At 41.8% G+C, this 22,775-nt stretch overlaps 1 protein-coding gene across 8 annotated transcripts in view; it reads right to left on the bottom strand.

The window, feature by feature from the left end:
• Positions 1-332: 332 nt before the first annotated feature.
• zgc:114120 (uncharacterized protein LOC619267 homolog) overlaps positions 333-22,775 on the bottom strand; it is a 52,717-nt gene continuing 30,274 nt past the window's right edge. For 4 of the 8 annotated variants that reach the window (XM_035530820.1, XM_035530823.1, XM_035530826.1 and 1 more), the window contains 15 exons: positions 21,939-22,705; positions 21,751-21,834; positions 21,393-21,433; positions 21,206-21,229; positions 20,200-20,360; positions 18,536-18,711; positions 18,298-18,428; positions 17,943-18,090; positions 17,289-17,515; positions 14,308-14,543; positions 13,706-13,994; positions 12,044-12,186; positions 11,361-11,540; positions 10,919-11,038; positions 333-8,462 (listed from right to left, as the gene is read on the bottom strand). In XM_035530820.1, the coding sequence (XP_035386713.1) occupies positions 8,313-8,462; positions 10,919-11,038; positions 11,361-11,540; positions 12,044-12,186; positions 13,706-13,994; positions 14,308-14,543; positions 17,289-17,515; positions 17,943-18,090; positions 18,298-18,428; positions 18,536-18,711; positions 20,200-20,360; positions 21,206-21,229; positions 21,393-21,433; positions 21,751-21,834; positions 21,939-22,705 (2,877 nt within the window). In that variant the 3' untranslated portion in view covers positions 333-8,312. The remainder of the gene's footprint in view (positions 8,463-10,918; positions 11,039-11,360; positions 11,541-12,043; positions 12,187-13,705; positions 13,995-14,307; positions 14,544-17,288; positions 17,516-17,942; positions 18,091-18,297; positions 18,429-18,535; positions 18,712-20,199; positions 20,361-21,205; positions 21,230-21,392; positions 21,434-21,750; positions 21,835-21,938; positions 22,706-22,775) is intronic. The other 4 variants (XR_004776576.1, XM_035530821.1, XM_035530824.1 and 1 more) reach the window with 4 other exon arrangements.

Here is a 22,775-nt window from a genome sequence, read left to right as displayed (position 1 = left end):
ATTCTTGCCTGGACTGGATTTTAACCCAGAATAGTATTTATACACCTTTTGATTCATGTGCTTGCAGAAAGAATGATGTAAATGTAAAGTAATGATTATTTTTTCAAACGGGTATATGACAAATGACAACCCTCTTAGTTTAATTACTTGTTTTAGCTAATAATGATTTTATACTGGGAATCCTGTAATCATGTGCATATAGCTAAATAAACTGCCTATGTTTAGATGGACTTCACTGTAAACTTGCACCATGTATGTGTACTGGTTCTCCATATTAACATAGAAAATTTGTATAGAGCTTGTTATACTACAATAATTGTCTGAGACTGCAGTACAAGATATCCACTTTAATACTCACAAAAACACAACAGAATATACAAAACCAACAGTCTCAGGTACACAGATTTTAGCATTAGATTTTTTTCCCACTAGAGCAGCATAATTTCTCCAAATAGATATATTTTTATTGGTCGATGTGCATTCACACTTTATTGTTATCACAAAGTCTTTTGTAAACACTCTACACATTCTGGAACATGAGTGAGCTGTGTCTCCTAGAGTTAGTAACATTGCTCATAGTTAATCTGCCACAGACCATTTCAAACAATGGTTTCAGTTACAAGGTTACAGACAACAGTAAAATGAGCCAGACTGACCCACCTACACATATGATACTAATCTTAACAAAAAATATCTCCTTTATACAGAATTCAGTCTATTTTACACTCAAAAACAGAGCTTACAGAGTCGCTTCTGCATGCGTGACTTTAGGTATACTGTACATGCAGTTTAGCACTAACATTTCTTTATTAAAGAAAAAAAAACTTACATACAAATTCACTAAATTAGTATAGTGTAATAGCACAGACTATGTACAGTTAAATCCTCCCCCACACATTAGTGTTAGTAGTTTTCTCCCATGCCATATTTCACACACTCATTCAGAGACATCTACATGTGCATTATCAGAGACATTGCAGCATATTAACCCATCTTTAGATTAGCCTCTTAAAAACCCTCATACTTACATAGCTTTTGTATTAATTTCATAGCAGTTACTGAGTAATTCATAGTGGTTACTGAATAATATGCTTTAAGATTAGTAACTAAATAATGAGTCTGGAGTTTAAGAGGTTAAAATATTTACTGATGTTAAGACAACAGGTACGGAACTGAGCCAACAGGAGTGTGCTTCTATGTTGTGCTTATGTTATCTTACTGGGGTATTGCCAATCAACATTTTGTGGTAGGGAAACAATGCTTTTTTATTCCAGAGGCCTCCAGTGATGTTGATAACACCAGCTTTGTGTAGGCAAATACATCTGGCTCTGTGGCCATTCCCTGACTGGGAATTATGCCTGTGCATTTGTTGTGAGTTGGGTCAGAGCTGAGGATTTTAAAATCTACTTTAGAAAGTTCAACTGCAGTGTCTAAAAGTGCTGCAATCATAAATGTCATTTATTGACATGTGATGTTTACAACGGTTTTTGATTGTCTTTGATCAAAATTTCAACATTAAACTCTTTTACACTTTTGTATTTTTAACTGAACTCAGGGAGACAAAGGTGAAGCTGGATAGGGTGATGTATATGAAATGGGATGAAAGATCAAACAATTCTGTCAAACAATGAATTAACTCAGTGGAAATGTATTTGGCAAATAGGTTACAATTTAATATCCACACTCAACACAATCCACTTCTCATTGTCATTACCTGGGTATTTCAGGATATATTTCTTCATATATATTTTAGCATAGATTACTTTTTACAGAGGCCAAAGACAGACAGTGCTGAGTAAGTGTTCAGATCATACATCTAGTTGCTATGCTGCGGTTCATAGTATAATGAAATAATTAACTCAGATTTTTTATTTAGCTCTGATATTGGAAACTGATTAAGTATGGTACACTTACTTTCATAATAATGGAATGCTCATGTTGCAGATGTTGGGTAAGGGAAAGAAATTATGGTTCTTTTTTTTAATTTTGAAGTTTCTGCCAGTATATCCTCTCATTCTGAAGTAGAAAAATACAAAAGATACTAATTGTATGAAACACTACATTTCATAAACAACTTTCGGCAACAAATACATTTTAATAACTATCACAACTGATCACAGTTAGTTAGATGCTATTTTTAATATGGTGCTAAGTTATTGCAGGATATAGTAACATCTCTTAATAATTGCTATATGATTTTTACTTTTTTGTTTCAGTAAGATTCAACTTATTCATATGAACAGCAAGTTTGGCCACTATATCATCTATCCACATTAGCTTTGTTTGTTCACTTTACTGGGAATTGGTGTCTGCATACGTAGTTTAATGCACCATATGATGTTATTTTATTATATGTACAGTAAAACATTCTTACATTTAGCAAACATGATTTTAATATCTGACCTTTTTATAACTTACCCTAATGTACTACACATATTGTAAGACATGCAACTTGAGGTTCAGTATCCTACTTGGGGTCCACTGTGTCCAACATCCTCAAAGGCTTCTTTCACCTTCAGCAATCACCTAAGATTGGATCAGCTCTTAGGGGAGGAGAGAGGAAAGGACAGTGATTGGCTAAAACGTATGCCAGTTAACATGCCAGTTAGAAAAGAGAGGGGCTGTGGTTAACCATTTAGAAGCTGAAAGGGATATTGAAGTTGATTGGATTTGCAAAGCAAGTTTTGCCTAAGGAAATCTTAAGTGATGCCTTTGTCTTTTATAGACATATACAGAGTTTGTCCGAATGCTTTGGTCAAGGGTTAATGCCTTGTTTACAGTAAGCCTGACAAACAACTTAATAAGAAGACCCTTCATGATTTAACAGCTAACAACTCACTTTTAAGATTGGTGGAGTTTGGAGTTTGCTACATAAGGACTATACTTTTGGCCTCCCAATATTGCTAACAAATACACAGCCGCAGTAAAAACTGCTTCAATGTCATGATATGTAACTAAATAAACAAGCTAATAAAAACATATGCCACAGATGTAACACAGATGTAATATTTCTTTAGCTATTTCACCCAATAATGCAGTTCACATTCTACATCAACACTGAATCGCGATGTCCTGTTTTCTGCTTAGTGATAGACTTTTTTGTTAGCTGTTGCCTAGCCTTTAGGTTTAAAGTAAATTCCGTCTGAAGAATAAGTGTTAATATGGACCTCCTCCTTTATATGGTGTATATTATGCAGCACTCGCTTATTTTGTGATGTCTAGAGGCCGTTAGGCATTACTCTTTCCTTGAAAATCTGTCAAGTGAATGGAAGAGTGAGGATTTATGGGGGATGGAGGGGTGGAGTGAGCAAAGGTGAACAGCAGGAGAGGAGAGACGGAAATATTAATTGCATTTTCCTTTAAAGATGCTCCTGATGTTCAGTTACGAAACACATGCAAGCACATTCTGTAAAACAGAAGGCTTCATCCTAGTGCTCAAATACTCTCTAATGACCTAGAGTCATGTTTCATCCTAGTTCCATATACAACTGGGCCAGGCAGCAAGGTGTAATAGAACAAAAATGTCTATGGGCTAAATTGCCTCAACCCTTGGTTTAAAAGTGCCTTTAAAGCAAACATAGCTTATATAGCTTATGTCTCATATTCTATGCAATGCATTATAGTGATCACAGTGCGACAGCCTGTCTGATAAGTATTTCAACTAGATCAATTGTGGTTTTAACTGAAAAACAGTTTAATTTTATAGAGGTAGATGAGGTATATTGAGTGTTATCAAATCAAAACTCCACTATCTGTGACCAGATCAACCTCAGATCTAGGAGTTGCTGATACTGGCCTGCCTTAGAAAATGTCTGGAGGGTAAAATTTCTCTGGCAGCACCATTTAAAACTGGGTTCACTTGAGGTAAACACAAAGAAACATTCTGTAGAGGGCTTAAGCTGCTGCTTTCAGATCTTGCAAGAAAGTTGCTTCAACAGCACTTATAACATCCTTTTATACATCATTTGTTAAAAAATATTGTGTGAAATTATCTTAATTTTTTTTTTTATATCAGCTTTGATATAAAGCTTTGATATTTTCTCCCAGTGGTATTTTATATTATCTTAATTTAACAGCTCATATGGAAAACATTTTACTGACTAGCTATTCAGAAGTGCAAAACATTAAATTCAGATAGACAGGGAAAACACCTTAAGCACAAGTTCCAGTTTGAAGTTTACATAGAATTAAAAATATATTTATGTAAGTGTACTTCTACTTATGTAGTCTTAAAATGTAAACATACTGCACAATGTCCCAAAGACCAACCAAAACCATGTATCAAAAACAAACCATAGCAAGCACACACATTCAGACACCCATCCTGCCACTTAAGAGAAGCAAACCATTTGACCATTCATGCATAAAACATCCCTTTGGCCACTTAATCTACACAGGCATCTGTGTAACTGTCACTGTGGTTTACACATCAGGCTGCTTTCTGAGCCAAAATGGCAGACAAGTATTAAGGGTCACCAGACATGGACCTCTAATTTACCGTGAGGACCTGCTTCGAGCAGCAAGCCTAGATGAAGACAGTTTGCTGGAAAGGGGCATCACTCGCGGCTTCACAGTGTACCAGATGAGTCTGACCTTTGTGTGGGCACAAAAGCAGAAACAGTCTGGCTCTAATGGCCTTCTGACAGATGGGTGGGAACTCTGCCATACTCTGGTTCAGTCCAATGGTGCTCACAACTGATAGGTCACCAGAATGCAAGTTGGGATGTTCCTCAGAAAACCCACATAAAAGGGTGAATCCAGGCATCATTTATCTCTATGTTAGTAGCGATATACAAGAGCCTTTTAGTGTTGCCCTAGGGAGGAAATAAAGGCTTGCAAAATACTAGTAATACTAGTAAATAGTGTTCTAAACACCGTTAAGTACAGTTTTCACATATTTGGTGCTGATGAAGAATGTTAATATGGTATAATAAATTAAGCCAAATGGTTAGTTAATTAGCATAAAGTCACAAAGAATTGTACTCTTACCTTGTTAAAGGTATTTTGTCAATAACAACTTCCACACCTATCATTAACCAAGCTTTAGTTGTGTTAACAACCTTTAAAACACAAAATATGTGGAGCCTTAGGGGTTCGTAGTTGTGTGTGTATGCTACAAACTATGAACTATGTTCTTTTAATATATGACACTTTAATGTTAATAAGTGCAGAAAAACTTTGTTCGGGTCATTTTAAATAATTTCTTTCATTCTTCCATCACACAACAGAAAGCGGGGCTTTACTGGCAGATCATAAGGTGTATTCTACATAAAGAACTCTTGAAGGGTTGTGAAGGAATTTGAGAGCTGGGAGAAACCACTTCCACAAGAGAAAGCTTTTTACTTCCAGTAACGCTCCTTACGATTCAGGGTTGGCTGTTAGTCTGCAAAGAGCAATGTGACTTGCATTTCTGGAAAATTGGCCAAATGTCTCAGAGATGAAGTGGTAAAGCTACATACACCTGGCTCAATGATTTCTCTACATGTATGACTCCTGAAAGGTATACAGTCATTCTGTGCCACTTACTGTGTGTGTGTTTTTAAGAGATTTATTTCAGTGCATAGGTCAGACTGGAGAAAAAATATGGTGGCAGATTTCCTGCTGGTTTTGATAAATAATACGTGAAAAGTCCAAAAAACCAAAATTTGCTAGAGAAAGCCGCATGGATAACTGCAACCCTTCTCTGGTGGTTCAAGTAGCCTGTTTATCTTCTGCATCTAGTCCTTGCACTAGCAAACATGTCCCTTCTCTCACTACCCTCCCACCCTCACGACTATGCTACTTCAATCCATTCAATGGAAACTGCATTTACTGCAGCTTTCACTTTTACAAGCTTAACACACCTGAGACAGTTTTTTAAGACAGCCATAAACAAGGCTGGCTAACACAGGTGTCAGTGGCATTCAGTCTCAAATCATAAACCATTAATATCACCTTAACTTTCCTTCTTGAGTTTTCTGAACTACTTAGTTTGAGACCCACAGCTTTACTGTCAGGATCCAAGCAGAAAAGGATCTGGAACCTGTCGTTACATGGCTAATTGGGAGAATCAATCTTCTTCATTTTCTAAGTGTCAGTTTGTCCTTGGATCAGTTATGGGTCAGCAACACAGCCCAATGTACCGCAGCGAGCTGGCCAAGATTTGTAGCTCTCAGCTAGCCAATGGCCTAAAGATTAGTCCTACAAGCAGGAGAAAGAGGCAAGGGGATAGAGGCTGGCCCAAATGTTAAGTGGAGAGGAACAAAAACCTTATTCTCTTCTCTCTTATTCTTTCTCTCTGTCTCTCTCATTCTCCATCTTTCCCCCAGGTCTCCTGTATACTCTCCTCCTCTCTCTCACTCTCCCTCTCTCATTTCTTTAGACTGTATTGGGGAAGAGCTATGAAGAAGAGCTATGACTATGAAGGCTGCCCTTACAGATAAGTGTCTCACAGGAATCTACAACATTTTCTCTTTCACTGTTCCTCTCTCTGGAGTGCTTCCTCTTTTCATCTCCCCAGAGTGCCCTGCTCCTATTCCTCAACTAACCAACATTTTTTTTTTAAATGAAACTCAATGTTATTTGTATTCTTTAGTAAGTAACACTAAGTTTTTCATCTTCTTGGAATTTAGTCTCTTCTTTCATCTTGCTGTAATTGGTGCCTACATTTTAGAGTGAAGTTTTCTATTTTCAATCCTCTTTGTTTTGGGTCTCAGAACTGAGTGAAAAAAACATTTTTTTTTAATTGGGTCACATGGATTTACTGTTTTTTGTGTCATTGTTGGCCCTCATCTGAGCCACAGTCACAGAGCATATAGGTCCAACCATGAACCTTCTTTGAGGATTAAAAGAATTTGTAGTCTAGGAAAGAAATGAAAGCATTAGCACACTGCAGCATGTTTTTTTTCTTTTACAGTCCTTTGCTACCGCGGTCTCAGAATTAGCCGCATGTCATCGAGGTAATGCCAATTTAAGGCAAGCTACACTGACGCTTGAACCCAGTCTACACGTAGGCAGGTTAGCCAGCTAGTTATGTGAACACATTTTTCAAAACAAACAAACAACCCTAACTTTTTAAAAATGTCCATATATGTGGGCTGTTAACCCTTGATAATGTTAGAACTGCAACACTAAAAAAAGCAACAGAAGAATCTGTAGCTATGGCAGTACAGTCGAAGAGCTCAAAATGTGCACTTGCTCAGTCCTGTTACACAATAAGACTGATCAAGAAGTACTAATAGCTGCACATTTTAAGATTATACAAAGTAGACAAAATGGCCCCCAAGCCCCCAAGCAGACAGCAATTTTTCCATATTTTTGTCAAGATGGACTGTAAATTAGCCTTGGTGAGTAGCCTTGGTATCCACTGATGCTGTGACCCCATCCAACCCATTAAAGATAAATGTTAAAACAAGAATGCTCTAGTTCTTGTACATTATATAGCACAAAATCCACATTTATTTTGTCTGGATTGGTGTAATAAAGACATACAGGGGACCTGCAGCATGCCTGTGCTGGCACTGAAACAGAATGATGGCTCAAGAGCAGAGACCCAAAGGAGGATCTTTAAGATGTAGGAAGGAGGCAATCTGGGCACGTAGCTTATAGCCACAGCATAAAGCCAGACAAGCCTTTAGGTTAAACATGCCTGTTTACAAAAGTTAAATGTCAGCCCAACCCAATCGCAAGTGCTGGAAAAGAGAAAAGGAGGGTGATATAAGCACACAATATGGGTAATGGGGCACCATTTTCAGCCTGCGAACGGTTTTCTTCCAAAACACTGATGCATTTTAGCAGCCAGAGGAACTTTGAGAGCAGCTCTTGTGGGCTCTGACCATATGTTTGCTGGATGCATGGAGTCATGCAATTCTTCAGTTTTGGAAGAACATAGAAGGGAGGAGGAAACCAGCCATCTAATGCTACACACAGTTGTGTGTCACAGTACCTACGCAGCAGCTGTGATGGACACTCGTAAATTTTCAGACTCAAGATCAGAACTCCGACTAGAACAACTAATAGTTACTGACATTCCTCACAGGTGACACTCATCCACTACTGAACCAAATAAGTCCATAGATGTTAACCACAGAACCGCTTAGCTCCTATTGATACGGGCAACGCTCAGCTGCTGCAGAAACAGTTAGCGTTCAGCCTGCGAGCTTCACCAGGTGATTGGCTAGCATGGTAGTTAGCACTGGGCTGCTGCTAGCATAGCAGCTAGTGCCCTAGTGCCACACGCCACACTTAGCTTCGGCTCCGGCTCAGAATCGCGGGTGTTCAGGTGAGGTCCAGCGGTGGGCATAGGAGCGGGGGGAGGGGGGGCACGGCCACCATTAGAAGTGGAATACCTGCTGCTGGCCTGGCTGGAGTTTGGGGAACTCTTCACGTTGCTTCCGGCCTTTCCGCTCCAGGCTGGTCTGCTGCAGGTTCTTTAGGCGGAATGCAGCCGAAGGCTTGGCTGACCCAGGGGACGTGCTCACGGACTGCAGGGGGAAAAACAAATCGACATGGGGTGGGATTAGTTGGGCAAGCGATGTCAAAGTAAACAGACTCTGATCTGTACTGTCACAAGATAAAGTGGGAACGCAGTCGAGGTGAAAAACAAAGTTGATAAATAGAGGTTCTAAAGCAAGAGAAAGAGAGCCTTGGGAAGAGCATAAGGGCAGACTGACACTTAGTGTGTGTCCTGAAACTCACACTATGATTCTTTCCCTCTCTCCCTCACACACATTTCTGCTTTAGCAGCTATGCTAGGGGAGCCTGTTGTAGCATATTACTGAATGTTGTGAACAACAGAACGTTTGCACAAGCCCACGCCGCCTAAACAGCTGACATTCCCACAAATTACACTTGCCTGGTAGAAAACACTCATACAACAAACTGTTCAAAATAAATTAGTCCAACACAATGATTTAAGCAGGGCAGCATGGAATCTATGCACCCCAACCAATTTACTGGAAGTAACCTACTTTGCCCCCAAACTCACCGATCATTTTATTGGAGATTAATATCATAGGTGTACAGCTACAGCCAAAGGCCTCCCTGTTGCCAGGCAGAATTTGTCAACTACCTTCTATTTTATTCTACAATGGTCAATAGTCAGACATCTAGATCACTGTTGCCTGGATATTATTTTGGTGTCCTTCCATTCACAGCCTAGCGTCAGCACAACATGACAGAAGCATGGGAGTAAATGAGCTGGTTAATTAGGCACAGCAGTTAATCAGGCACAGCAGAGTTTCTGGGGCTATCATATCTGTCAGTTCTACTGCTCCCAGCTGTGCTGCTGTCAGAAACCGACCGCTGAAGAGCTGCAGGACAGTGTATGCTGATTGCAGGACAGTGTATGCTGATTGCACAAAGAGACATTCCTTAAACTCAGAGGAATGTCAACCCTGCTCTCTCCAAACACTCAGCTACAGTGTGGAAAAACTGACATGATATTAAAACATGGTCCTTCATGTTAAAGCATCATTATTCCGTTGACATTATCATCATGAACATTGTCATCATCACAAACATTTTCTTATGTAATTATGTTATTAATGGGATTTAGATGTCTACCTTGCTAGCTATTGTACAGATCAGGCTTAGGCTGTGAGTCAGTCAATAAGATAGCGAAAAGATATCTTCTAATCTAACTTGGTAGGTTATCGGGCAAAAACATTGGATTTTTTTGGAACATGAAGGTAAAAAAGACAAAAAGCAGTAATACAGTCATGGCCAAAGGTGTAGGAGACTTTCAATGTTTTGTTCACCGAGCCACTTATTTACCACTTTTGCCTTGTGACATGGTGCTCCGTCATGCTGGAAAAAGCACTGTTCATCACCAAATTGCTCTTGGATCGTTGGGAGAAGTTGTTCTTGGAAGATGTTTTGATATTATTCCTTTTCTTCTCCATTTGTCCAGATGTCCCAAACAATCTGAAGGGGGCTTCATCTGAGAAAATATCTTTACACCATTCCCCTGTATTGCAATACCTATACTTGCTGCAGAATGTGAGTCTGTCCTTGATGTTTTTCTTGGAAAGAAGTGGCTTCTTTGCTGCCCTTCTCGACACCAAGCCATCCTCCAAAAGCCATCACCTCACTGTGTGTACAGATGCATTCACACCTGCCTTCTGCAATTCTTGAGTAAGCTCTGCACTGGTGCTGACCTGATCCCACAGCTGTGTCCTCTTTAAGAGATGGTCCTGGTGCTTGCTTGAATTTCTTGAGTGCCCTGAAGCCTTCTTCACTGTGATTGAACCTCTCTCCTTGAAGTTCTTGATGATTTGATAAATGGTTGAATTAAATCAGATGCCTTGTACTTGTTAACACTTTCTTCTGAGCTAATGAGAAGATCACTAAAATTATGTTAGCAGGCCATTTTGGGGCAGGGCTGAAATGCAGTGCCTGGAATGCAGTGTTTTTGTGATTAAGTTAATTTTCATGGCAAGGAATGACTTTGCAATTAATTGTAATTCATCTGATCACTCTTCACAATCTAGAGTTAATGCAAATTGCCATCATAAAAACTGAAGCAGCAAACTTTGTGAAAGCCAAAATTTGTATTAGTCTCATAACTTTTGGCCACGACTGTAGACAGTTCACAGTGCAGAAAGAGGGCTTTCAGTCAATTCGGAGAGAAGCTATAGACTCATCATGGTGTCATGTTTCATGCTTGTTAAATGGAGAAGCAGTCCTTGTTATAACAACTGGGAGCTCATTTGAATCATCTCAGCAGCAGTTTGTCTTTTTGCTACAGATGCAACTGATATACAACAGTCTAACTATAAACCCCAGAGACATCAGGCAAGAAAGGGAAAAAAAAGTGGAGGGCAAGTCTCCAGCTGGAAGAACAGAGAACCTGCTCTCTGGGGATCTGAGCAGAGGGGCAAGAGGTAGTGAGCATGGAGTTCAGAGGAAGAGAGGAACGAGGCGTGAGTTTACTGGTTACCTCTCTCCTCATAGAACTGCGGGTCAGCACACCCAGAGAGGCTGTGCTGGTACAAGAGGGTCGTGGGAGAGTGTTGGACTTGGTGGTGGTGGTCAACTTTGCTGGGGCTCGCTGGAAGATCTGCCACACGAGCGTGTGAGCATGTGTGTGTGTGTGTGTGTGTGTGTGTGTGTGTGTGAGAGAGACAGAGAGAGAGAGAGAGAGGAATTGAGATAGCCCAGCATTTAGGCCAAATTTACAGGGATCACAAGCATTATGAATAGAAAATATAGAAAATATGACAATTTGCCAACAAACTAAAATATCTACAGTAGTTGAATGACCACTGCAGTCATCAAGTGCTGCTGCAGTCATTAAGTAATGAATAATCACTATTTCATACTTGTTTCTGTCACATTTATATCAAGCATTATTTCCCTTTCCATTCTAATCCATATTTTACCTCAAGCTCTGCCATTATCTTCTCTTCCTCATCCTCGTCCTCCTTCATCCCAGAGGCAGCAATGACTGGAGGGGTGGAGGGGGGGCGTGGCCCATCCGAGGTCGATGGTCGTCTGAATTTGATTGCAGACGTCTGAGTTGACATGTCTGACTCCTCACCATTTTCACTCTTCTCAAGTTTCTGCAAGAAACGTGCAGGTGTATGAGAAAGTGAGGGTGAGTGTGAGTGTGTGTGTGTGTGTGTGTCTGTGTGAAACCAGTGCATGTTTGTTCAACAAAGGCATGTCTTCTCATTGTAATGTCACTGTTGAATATAATGTCAGTATTCTGGATGTAGTCATTGTGCGCTCATACCAAATATCTAACAAAGCATTCAAGGGAATGTTTTTACTTTTCTTTCTTTAGAAGAGATTGCTAACTAAAATCCTCATATACTCACACATACATAGTCACACACACACACAAAACCCCACAATTTATTTATATATATAAGTTTATGCCTTATGAGAGTATGCACTTTGCTTACACACCTTACAGCTAATGAAGAAACTCTAAACATATGGTTTCTTTGGAAACCTTATGTACTATAATTTTGTACCACCTTTATATGTGCGTGTATTTTGCAATCTGTTCAGAAAATGCAGTTCTAATGAAAAGCTCAAATACAGCATAATTGTTGCTTACTTTCACATTTTTGCTAACAATGATGACCTCTCCACTGCTGTTGGTCGTAAGCCCATGGCCTGACGGGAAACTGCGCCGTGGGGGCGGAGGGGGTGGAGACTTGGATAGCTTCTCTGTCCGATGTCGTGCAACTGTCAACTCCCCTGTCATCAGTCAGTCAATAACACACAGCACACACACACACAAACACAGAAATGCACACAAACATGTATATACGTATGGGAAGATGTGCATGCACACAAAAAGCACTCAGCTGGAGTCTGTTCTAACCTAGCTACACTCATGCAGAGTTGCACTCTTATCACGAACAGCACAGTACATAATGCCCAGAAATCAATAATACATTTGCCATGAAAGAAGCAACTCCAAGTGCAGAGCCAATTAGAGCTAAAGTGTTTTAAACAAGCCTCGGTCTGTGCAGCCCTGGTGGTGAATATAAAGTGCTTTCTGCTCTGGCCGAAATGGATGTTATAGTCCACAAGCAGAATCAGAACTATGAACTAATCCTAAACATGCCAAGATACCCTTGATGAAGTGAAACCAAGCTAGCAGGAATGTTTGAATTGCACCACGGCTTGCTCTAGTTCTACCTTTTGGTCTGATTTTACAAAAAGGTCTTTTAGTCTTTTTAGCATATGTATTTTGTTATTTGACATTCTGAACCTGTTCTATTTGGAAAATGTTAATTTTTTTCCGACTATCATCATGTAAGATCGAACAAATAATCCTGCCATTTCTGAACTATAGTGAGTTCCCTGAAAACTCATGAAAGCAGAAAGGCAGCGAGAACACCTCTTGCTTTAGTGTTACAGAAACAACAACATGCAACATGCAACTTATAACTAACATGTTAATATAAAGAAACATGTAACACCCGCTAATATCTCACATATATATTTAAAGAAATAGGTAACAAAGGTTCTCAAACCTTTTGTAACCCAATGTGTAAAAGGAAATCTGTGGACCCCCACATTTATTTTATGAATACAATCCAATTAGGCAAATATGCACTTTTTTTTCTGAAGATGGTACTCATTGTTTTGTGTTTCTGATATAATAATACCAGAAATATTATACATAATAATAAGTCATTCTGACTGGAGTGCTCACCCTGGACTAAATCCCACACCTGATGGGGCAGAACATGAGAGTGCAATAAGAATCAAAATGTTTGAAGTCTTGCACAATGACATACTTAACTGTATTGTTATGGTTACATAATGTATGTCTTTATATATGAGCATAAAAAGCACTCAAAGCAGGCCCTTTACTATTCAGAAGTGATCTTCACAACAGGTCATCGTCACCACAGTTAAACTGTATTAAAGGTTCCCAAAATTGGGGGCTCCCGAAGTAGAGTTAAAGGACCCTTAAGACTGGTTCTTTAACTCTACTTTGAGAACCCTTGTTATAAAACTAAAATACTAGTATATAGAAACATGTAAGCTAACGTTCTGTAGTAGCTAATACACTGCTACAATATACACCCTCTTATAACTAATACATAATATGCAATAACATAACACTCGCTAATAACAAATATGCTGATACACAGGAACATTTAACACCCTCTAACAACTATGTTACTAGGCTAAATTACCTGTCCTATGCTCTTTTTTTTACTGTTGTACTCCTGTCTGTATCACTAGCGGAGAATCTTACCTGATTCCCTGCGTTGGGCATTTTCCTTGCTGCCTGGCCTGGGTGAAGTTTTTACAGGGTGGTGTTCGGGTGTAGAACTGGGCGTGGAGGAGGCCGAAGCTGGTTTGGGGAGAGAGGAGAGCTGTGGTTTCGGGGGCACAGCCGGTTTGGTGATCTGCTTGGCAGCAAAGTCCAGGTCAGGTATGGCCTTCATGAGCTCTGCCTGGGTCTCTTCTAAGAGTCGGTTGATGTCCTGGGTGCTGAACTGGGTTAAACTCGCTCGCTTCTCCTCCCAGTCCCGCTCTGCTGCCTACACACACACACACACACACACACAGATGCAAGCATACGCACACATGCACACAAACAGACAAACACACATGCACACAAACACACATGCAGAAACATACAAAGTAATCAGCATGCAGGAGTCTACTCAAACCTGTCTGCACTCAAAATCTATTATTCTTCTAAACTACAGTATGTACTTCACACACACACACGCACTCTCAAACACTCACAGCAAAGCATACCCATGCTTGGGTAAAGCTAGACACCAACTCAGAGCAAGCATCTGTAGAGCAGCAGCATGGGGTGCCAATGCTAACCAAAATGACCCTTACCAGACGCACTTCCACGGACACCCCTTTGTCCAGCTCTCTCCGTGCCAGGGGCTCGTCTAGGCCACGGCTTTTAGCCAAGCCCACCAAGGTGCCATCCTGCAGGGGGAAGCTGCTGTCAACTGCACCTGTACCCGCCAGCCAGCTCCCTAGAGTGGTAGTGCCCGTTAAAGCAGTGGCACCACCCAAACTTGAGCTCAGAGCACTGCCAAGGGCACTGGACAGGCTAGCAGTAGACCCTGAAATGAATGAATGAAGAAGTCAAACAAGCAGTATTTCTGCACCATGTGAGCAATATGTGCTTGAATATCTTTATAATTAATTACAGCTAATCCAAACTAAATTAAAACCTAAGCAGAGGTAACAGTCAGCATCAGATGGGATTAATTCACTGGTAGTTGGCTAACAGGCCAGTGAACAAGACAATCAGATTGCAGATTTGGGATTATCTTCTTTGTAAATTAGGCTCCAAGTTGAATATACTGTACTTTCACTTAGAACCATTAGGTTTCACGTTTGTCTTGATGAACCTAGTAGTATTTAGCATTCATTAGTGGTTTCAGGTGTGGTTTTGAGTTGGCAAATGTATTAATTGTAGGTGTGGGAATAGAAGATACAATGCTAGGTCATGCATCAATAAACTGACAGGTGATAAGGTTGACATCCTTCCATCCATCCAGTCAATGCGAAGACTGGATTACTCCATCAAAAATTCTTTTCAAAATTAGATCTCTGTACTTTTCACTGTCAGCAATTGTTTTTCCAATACCTATCCGCAGGACCCACAAAACATGTAGACATCATCACCACAGAAAGTACAATATCAACGACCTCATCTACATCTCTTGATCATTACAATTACAGGCCATGGTGGCAGGTGGGCTTTGGAATCCCAATCTGCTGTCCAGAAACTGGACTTCACCATAACCTCTGCATTCAAACTTGGCTTCACATTTTAGCTCTGATTGAAAACTGTAGGTCCATCAAAGTTGCTTCCCTGATCAGTATCCTGGCTCGGTCATCTATTTTAGGGGGGATGGCCCAATCTTGGCAATTCTTGATAATGCTCTGAACAGAAATTTTTTTGTATCCCTTCTCCTAACATGTGCCTTTCCACAACCCACAGAGCCCTTTTGAAAGTTGCTTTCCAACCATGGTGGATTTTGTGTTACCATGTATAGTCCTGGCCAAATGTTTTTGGTTTTCACAAAGTGCCTCAGTTACTGCCTATAGTGAAGTACAATTATAAGCATTTCATACGTCTTTAAAACTTTTAATTGACAAATACATCCAGTTTAAGCAAAAATGTAATATTTACAGTGTTGACCCTTCTTTTTTAAGACTTCTGCAATTCACCTTTGCATGCTAGATATCAGCTTCTGCGCAAAATCTTGACTGATGGCAACCCATTCTTGCCTTATCAGTACTTGAAGTTGAGTTTTGTTTGTCCACCCTCTTTTTGAACATGGACCACAAGTTCTCAATGGTATTGAGATCTGAAGAGTTTCCCGACCCAAAATTTAAATGTTTTGTTCCCTAAGCCACTTAGTTATCACTTTTGCCTTGTAACAAGGTGCGCCATCATTCTAGAAAAATCATTGTTCATCACCAAATTGCTCCTGGATCATTGGGAGAAGTTGCTCTTGGAGGATGTTTTGATACCATTTCTTATTCATGGAAGTGTTTTTAGGCAAAATTTTGAGCAAACCCACACATGAATAGTAAGGATGCCTCACTGTTGGCATGACACAGGACTCATGGTAACGCTCACCTTTTCTTCTCCATTTGTCCAGATGTCCCAAACAGCCTGAAGGGGGCGTCATCATAGAAAATAACTTTACCCCAGTCCTCTGCATTGCTATCCCTATCATTCCTGCAGTCTGTCCTTGATGTTTTTCTTGGTGAAAAGTAGCTTCTTTGCTGCTCTTCTTGACACCAAGCCATCCTCCAAAAGCCTTCGCCTCACAGTGTGTGCAGATGCACTCACACCTGCCTTCTGCCATTCCTTAACAAACTCTGCACTGGTGGTGACCCAATCCCGTAGCTGCATCCTCTTTAGGAGATGGTCGTGGAGTTTGCATGACTTTCTTGGGCGCTATGAAGCCACTTTCACTGCAGTGATGATTTGATAAATGTTTGAATTAATCAGCTGCCTTGTCCTTGTTAACACTTTCACTTGAGCTAACCAGTAGCTCACTGAAATGATGTTAGCAGGCCATTTTGGGGCAGGGCTGAAATGCAGTGGTTGAAATGCAGTAATTTTTAAGTTAATTTTCATGGCAAGGAATGACTTTCCAATTAATTGCAATTAATCTGATCTAGAGTTAATGCTGAAGCAGCAAACTTTGTGAAAAACAAAAGTTGTGCTGGTCTCAAAACTTTTGGCCATGACTGTACTACTAGTAGTGAAATCTTCAGAAAGCAGCTGGTTTTATTCTGAAGTATTCAAAATGACTACAGTTGATGTCAGGTGTGGGCTAATTAGCCTTGTTTGTGATCTGGAAGGTGATTAGAATACTCCAACTTTCTCCAGGCGGGGCTTTCTATGCATGCCAACGCATCCTTGCAACTGATCAGAACAACGCAGCATGGCTGATCTTTGCCACTTCTAAATTTTACCATGTCACTCTAATATTCCATTCACTTCACTTGCTTGTAGCAGCTTGTGTCAGATTTAAATCTCTAATGCTTGCCTACAAGGCCAGAAATTGACCTGTACCCTCATTCTTGATGACAATAATGAAAACCAGAAACCCTTCAAGCTTTAAGTACAACCTGTTTTGACCCACCATCTTTCAAAATACATGTAAGAAGAACCAAAATCAGTCTGCTGCTGTCTTCAGATGATGACTGAAATCTCTTGAAAAGTGCCTTAATTAAATCAAACCAGACACTTTAAAACTTAAAACAAGTATTTAAACAAGTTCTTTAAACAAATATCCAACTGTATAAAAGATGTAGCTGCACTGTAACTAGGCTTGTACCTATGCTGGCAGTGTTGGTGAGGGTAGAGTTACTGCCCAGGTTGGCACTGGAACCCAGGCTGGCAGAGAAAGCAGCTGTGCCCGGGAGAGCAGATGCCAGTTCATGCATACTGCTCAGAGATGGACTGGTGAGGATGTCCAGATCACATCCCTTTACGAAGTCAGTGTCACTGGACACCGAACTGCTGAAGTCTTCCGGTCTCTTCCATATGCCTTCAGATACCTGCCTGTATGGATACACATTTGCAAATACACATTTATACATTCAGTTTGTTTTGAATTTTAGTAGGTGGGCTGTTAGTTCTTGTGGGTTATTATCGGTGGTGATTCAATGTGTGTTAGCATGTGTGTATACATGCTACCTTCATCACAGTGCAAGTGTATCTATGATGCTTCTGTATATGTATGTTAGCTCCTCAGCAATGTGTGTATATCAGTGACTTTTGTGTGTGTGTGTGTGTGTGTGTGTGTGTGTGTGTGTGTGTGTGTGTGTGTGTGTTGAGTGTGTGTTACCTTCACAATGTGAATGTATCAGTGATGTTTCTCTGTGTGTGTGTGTGACCAGTTACAGAATCAGGACTCAGTGCATGCACTACAGAGACAGACAGAGGGAGATTTGGGTCTTTGTCCGATTGAAGCATGTGTGTGTGTTACCTTCTCAGCAGTGTTAGTGTATCAGTGACATTTCTACAGCGTTTGAGTAGCGCTTCCAGTCTGAGGGGCTCCTCCTTCAGAAACTTCACAGCCTCCACCTCCACCCGCAGCACCACCCGCATCTTACTCTGTAGTGTTGGGAACTGATCTGCACATACAATCACACACGCACACAGGGATAAAATGAGAGAGAGACACACAGAGAGAGAAACTATATTTTATACTGTGCTTTTATTGACGTGCAGTTAGAAGACCCAATTAGTACTACTTTTCTATACTGTGTTCTGCTTGACTGTGCTCATTACTCTGCATTCTTCCAGGCTGATATGTATGTATGTTCTGTTATGTCACTCACTCTTGAGGTCAGTGAGAGTCTCCCCAAGTCTTCTGAGCTCTTGACTTTTCTGTTCAACTTCCTGTTCTGTTACTAAGCGATGATTAAGCCCTGCACCAGTTTTCATTTCCTCCACTGAACGCTCGAGATCACTATAACCATGACAACATATACACACACAATAATGGTACACTCCTGTTTCTTGCAATAGCTTGGTGAGCAACAGTAGAAATTGCATTGTGTGTAGACATTAACCTACCGTAGTTGCTGTATAATCAGTTCCTCTTCATTAAGATAGCGTAGTCTCTCTTCCTCCACTAGGAGGCGCTGGCGTTGCAGAGGGTCCTCTTGTGTCCGGGATGCTTCAATCAGACAAAGGCCCAGATCTGCCTCTGTCTGTCTCAGTAGTGCATGCACTGAGTCCTGATTCTGCAACTGCTCACACACACACACACACACACACACACACACACACGCACACACACACACACACACACACACACACACACACACACACACACACACACACACACACACATACGCACGCACAGGCATAACAAGCATAACTTTCACAAAGGTTGAAGAACTGTCATGATTGGCCACCCTCCTAGCGTCCTTGTTTCCAGGGTTTCCCTGTCTCGTGGGTTTGTTTTGCTTTACTTCCCTGTTGTGGTTCCGTTCCTTAGTTTCATTTTCTCCACCCCTCATGATTTGCACCTTTGTCTTGTTTAGTGTTTGTTAGACCATGTATTTAAGCCCTGTGTTAGTTAGGTCTCGTGGCTGATCATTGTTAATCAAAGCCTTTGTGTTAATCCAAGCTTCTGTGTGTAATTCCTAGCCTGTATGTGATTCCTAGTCTGTGTTAAAGCCTAGCCACTGTCTGTATGTGATGTCCTAGCCCTTATTTGTAATTCGTGAGTCCTAACCTTTGTTTATCCTAGCCTCTGTGTTATTCCTAGCATCTTTGTTATAGCCCTGCATCCCACATTTGTCAGTGTGTGCGTTTTGTTTAGTTCATCATGTATTACTGTGCTTTATGTATTGGTTCTATGACCCTGGACTTTTTAAACATCTACAACTCAGGAGTTGCCCATAATAAATCTTGCTCTTCTCCACATATGCGTCCGCCTCTTTACCGCAAACCGTTAGAATTGCCAAAAGGTCATCCAGAGAAGTTCTGTTTACCATACGTCTGCACATGAGCTAAATTGCAAACATTTGCTAGAATTCTTTCTCTCTCAGGCCTTGTCCACATGCACATTGGTGCACATGAACATGAAGCATTTTTGTGTGTTTTGACCCTTTGTCCACATGTAAATGACATTTTAGGTCACTGAAAACAAACCTTTTGCAAAACTCCTTCCAGGGTGAAGATCTTCACTCCATTTACAGTGTTGTCGCGTAGACACATTTTTAACCTCAAGAGTGTGTGCCATTATCTCCTTTGTTTGATGTCACAGCAACATGATCTCCTTTGTTTACATGATGCGAATTTGTTAAATGGCAGACATTGTCAAAATAGTTCTGGTTTTAACAATGCTAACAGGAGGTGTTACATATTTACACATAAATGTAGAGTTACTCTATTCTAGTTTGATACTGAAGAACAACTCAATTTCATTATCAGCCCACACATGTGATTCTCCCCTTCCTTGATGTACATTGTTGTTAGCTTATCAGTAATCATTTTTAAGGTATCTGATTGGCTATCATGACACCATGACGCTACCTTGACACTGCTGAATGGTGTATTTTTTCATTTGCATTTTGCATGTGGATGGAGGTTTTGTTTAAAACTGTGCTTGTGTGGATGGGATAGTTTTTAAATTGGACTAAAAAAACCTGTGTATATGTGAACTAGGTCTCACAGACACACACCAAACGCACAAACACACACACACAGACTCACGCACGTACACATACCTGTAGTTTGCGTAACTGTGATAGCTGCCTGCGTAGGTCTGATGTGCTCTCCTGTAGCTCATTCAGGTGGAGCTGCATTTGGGAGCGGGACATCATGATTGGCTGAGATGCTGCCTTGGGTGGAGGTGGCATCAGGGCCAAAGGAGCAGAGGGAGTCATGGCTGCCAATCAGAGATGAGAATCAAGATCACATGGCCGTACAAGAAACTTCAGGGTTTTCCTTGTGTTCTCTAAATCTCATAGCTACAGCTACTACAACAGGTATTTCAGCAAGTGACACTCCAGCATTACTGGACTCTAATGTTAGGTGTTATGCACATGCGCTGCATTTATGTCTTTCTTATGAGGAGCCACTCATGGGAAATGTTGCATGTTTGATGCAGGCTGATTTCTCATGTGGTGCTACTTTCACCATGCCAGAGACTACTCCAGACTTCCTTGTACATGTAACTCCTCCCACAGGCCACACCCTCCAGAAGAAGAAACTTGGTGAAAATCCTGACTACAGTGGAGCATGCATATTAACCTGTCTGAAAACCTCCCAGGCACACATCAGGATTACTGAACAGTTAAAACACACATGACTTGCAGCAGAGCCATCGTTACTGTACTCCTTGGGAAGAGTGCAAATCATGCCACCTAGAAAATGATTTTACTGGTTTCATTCCAAAATGCCTAGGGGTTGCCGTGGATACAACAGACACATTCCAGGACTGTCAGGGAGTAGGAGTGGGGGATACAGGCACACACCACCCACCCACCAAGACACACACACACACACACACACACACAGAAACACACATAAACCAACACAGTGAACGAGGCTCTTCCAAATTCAGGGATGTGTCTTTCCTGAAAACCAGCATCCACACGGTTTTCGGGGAAAATCCCTGAAACCATTCTGCATGACTGACGCACACCGCCGTGAACGAACAGGAAGGGGCAACATCTCAACACCAGTACAGTGAGGAGACAGAGAGAGATGTGGAAATGTATACGGAAATACCTTTTCTTTTTATAAACCTGCCAGCTGAAACACAGAACAAGTCAAGGGTTAACTTGAAGAGCATGCGTGTCTGTGTGTGTGCACATATGCACGTGCGCACAAGTGTCCTCTGAGGCTGTGAACGCAACATGTCAGCACACAGTCTCACACACACACACACACACACACACACACACACAGTACTCACAGTCAGGGCCTGAGCAGTCACTTGCTGTTTCGGCCTTCTCACTGTGGAGGAGAGACAGGAGACTCACATACTGACAGCAGGCCTGTACATACTGGGCACTTATCTTAGAGGAACACACAGCTCCCCTCTGTCCTATCCGCTCTAGTTCACAGCTACACTTTCCTCCTCAGAACTCTGCCCTGTATTTTCCAATATGCTATTAATATTCAACCGCTCTCATCACTCTTGTAGGGATCTTTGCTCAAGAGACACAAAAACCTCACAAATAGTGACATATTCAATATTAATATGTACAGTGACAAGGTGTCAGCGAGATAAAAAAAAGAAAAAGAAAGAAAAAAAAAAAAGCAGGTCTTACGGACTGTCCGGAGGCCTGGTGAGAACGCTCTGGACCAGACCAGTCAGACTGGCTATCTGCTTCTCCATGGCCTCCATTCTCTCCCTGTGACCCAGAGAATACCATTACACACACACACACACACACACACACACACACACACAAAATCACTTTCAGCAAGTACAGTTCAAAGAGAATTTAACCCTTACCTGGTCTCTATTTCGTTTCCAGGTAACGGAGTACTGTATCCCGGCAACGTCACTGCCTCCCCTCCTGGTCCCCCGACTACACACATTTGATCCAGCTGTGGTCCTCCAGGCCGCGTTTTGGGGCTCTCTACGAACATTGTCCCGTCCTTCCTGTAGCCCTGCCTTCCTGGGGAACCTCGGGCCGGCTGCCCCCTATACGGGTCTCTCCCATCAGATAGCTTCTGCGGAGAAGCTGGTGGTAGGGTGCGGAACCCCATGGTGGCGTAGGGATCTGCATACAGAGGTCCTCCAGGCCTGTAGAGGGCACCCTCCAGTTCACACTGCAGTGCAGCGGCTGAGTAGGGTCCCAGTGAGCGTAGCGAGGGGCGGCGGTAGGCCAGAGCCTGGGCAGACAACCCGCCCAGACGTGGATCATGTATAAGTGCATAAGGGTCAGCGTATATTGCCTCGTTCTTCAGCAGCACCACACTCTTAGATGGCGGTGCCATCTCCTCATCTGGCTTCACGTCGCGTCGCTCCAATATGGCGCTGGGGGAGGGGCAAAAGGCCGGGTGGGCGTGGCCAGGCGGCTGAGGTGCGTGAGGCTGGTGCTGGTAGGGGTGTGGCTGAGGGGACGGGGGAGGGCCTGCATATGAGGAAGGACGTCCTCCAGTGTAGGAGACACGGGAATGCGAGCGTGACGGAGAACCCGAAGGAGAGGAGGACGCAGGAAGGGTGTTCATACGGCGGGTGGGAGAAGACTCACGTGAGGTGTACACCAGCTCCCGCTGGTGGTGGAGGGTTCAGAAGAGCACAATATAGATCCCACAGAGTGGAGGGGAGGGGATGAAAGGACAA

Source organism: Electrophorus electricus, chromosome 10 (genome assembly GCF_013358815.1).
Source record: "Electrophorus electricus isolate fEleEle1 chromosome 10, fEleEle1.pri, whole genome shotgun sequence".
In the NCBI taxonomy this organism is placed as follows: Eukaryota; Metazoa; Chordata; class Actinopteri; order Gymnotiformes; family Gymnotidae; genus Electrophorus; species Electrophorus electricus.
Note: the sequence above shows the minus strand (reverse complement) of the source record. Positions and strands in the feature narration are given on the sequence as shown.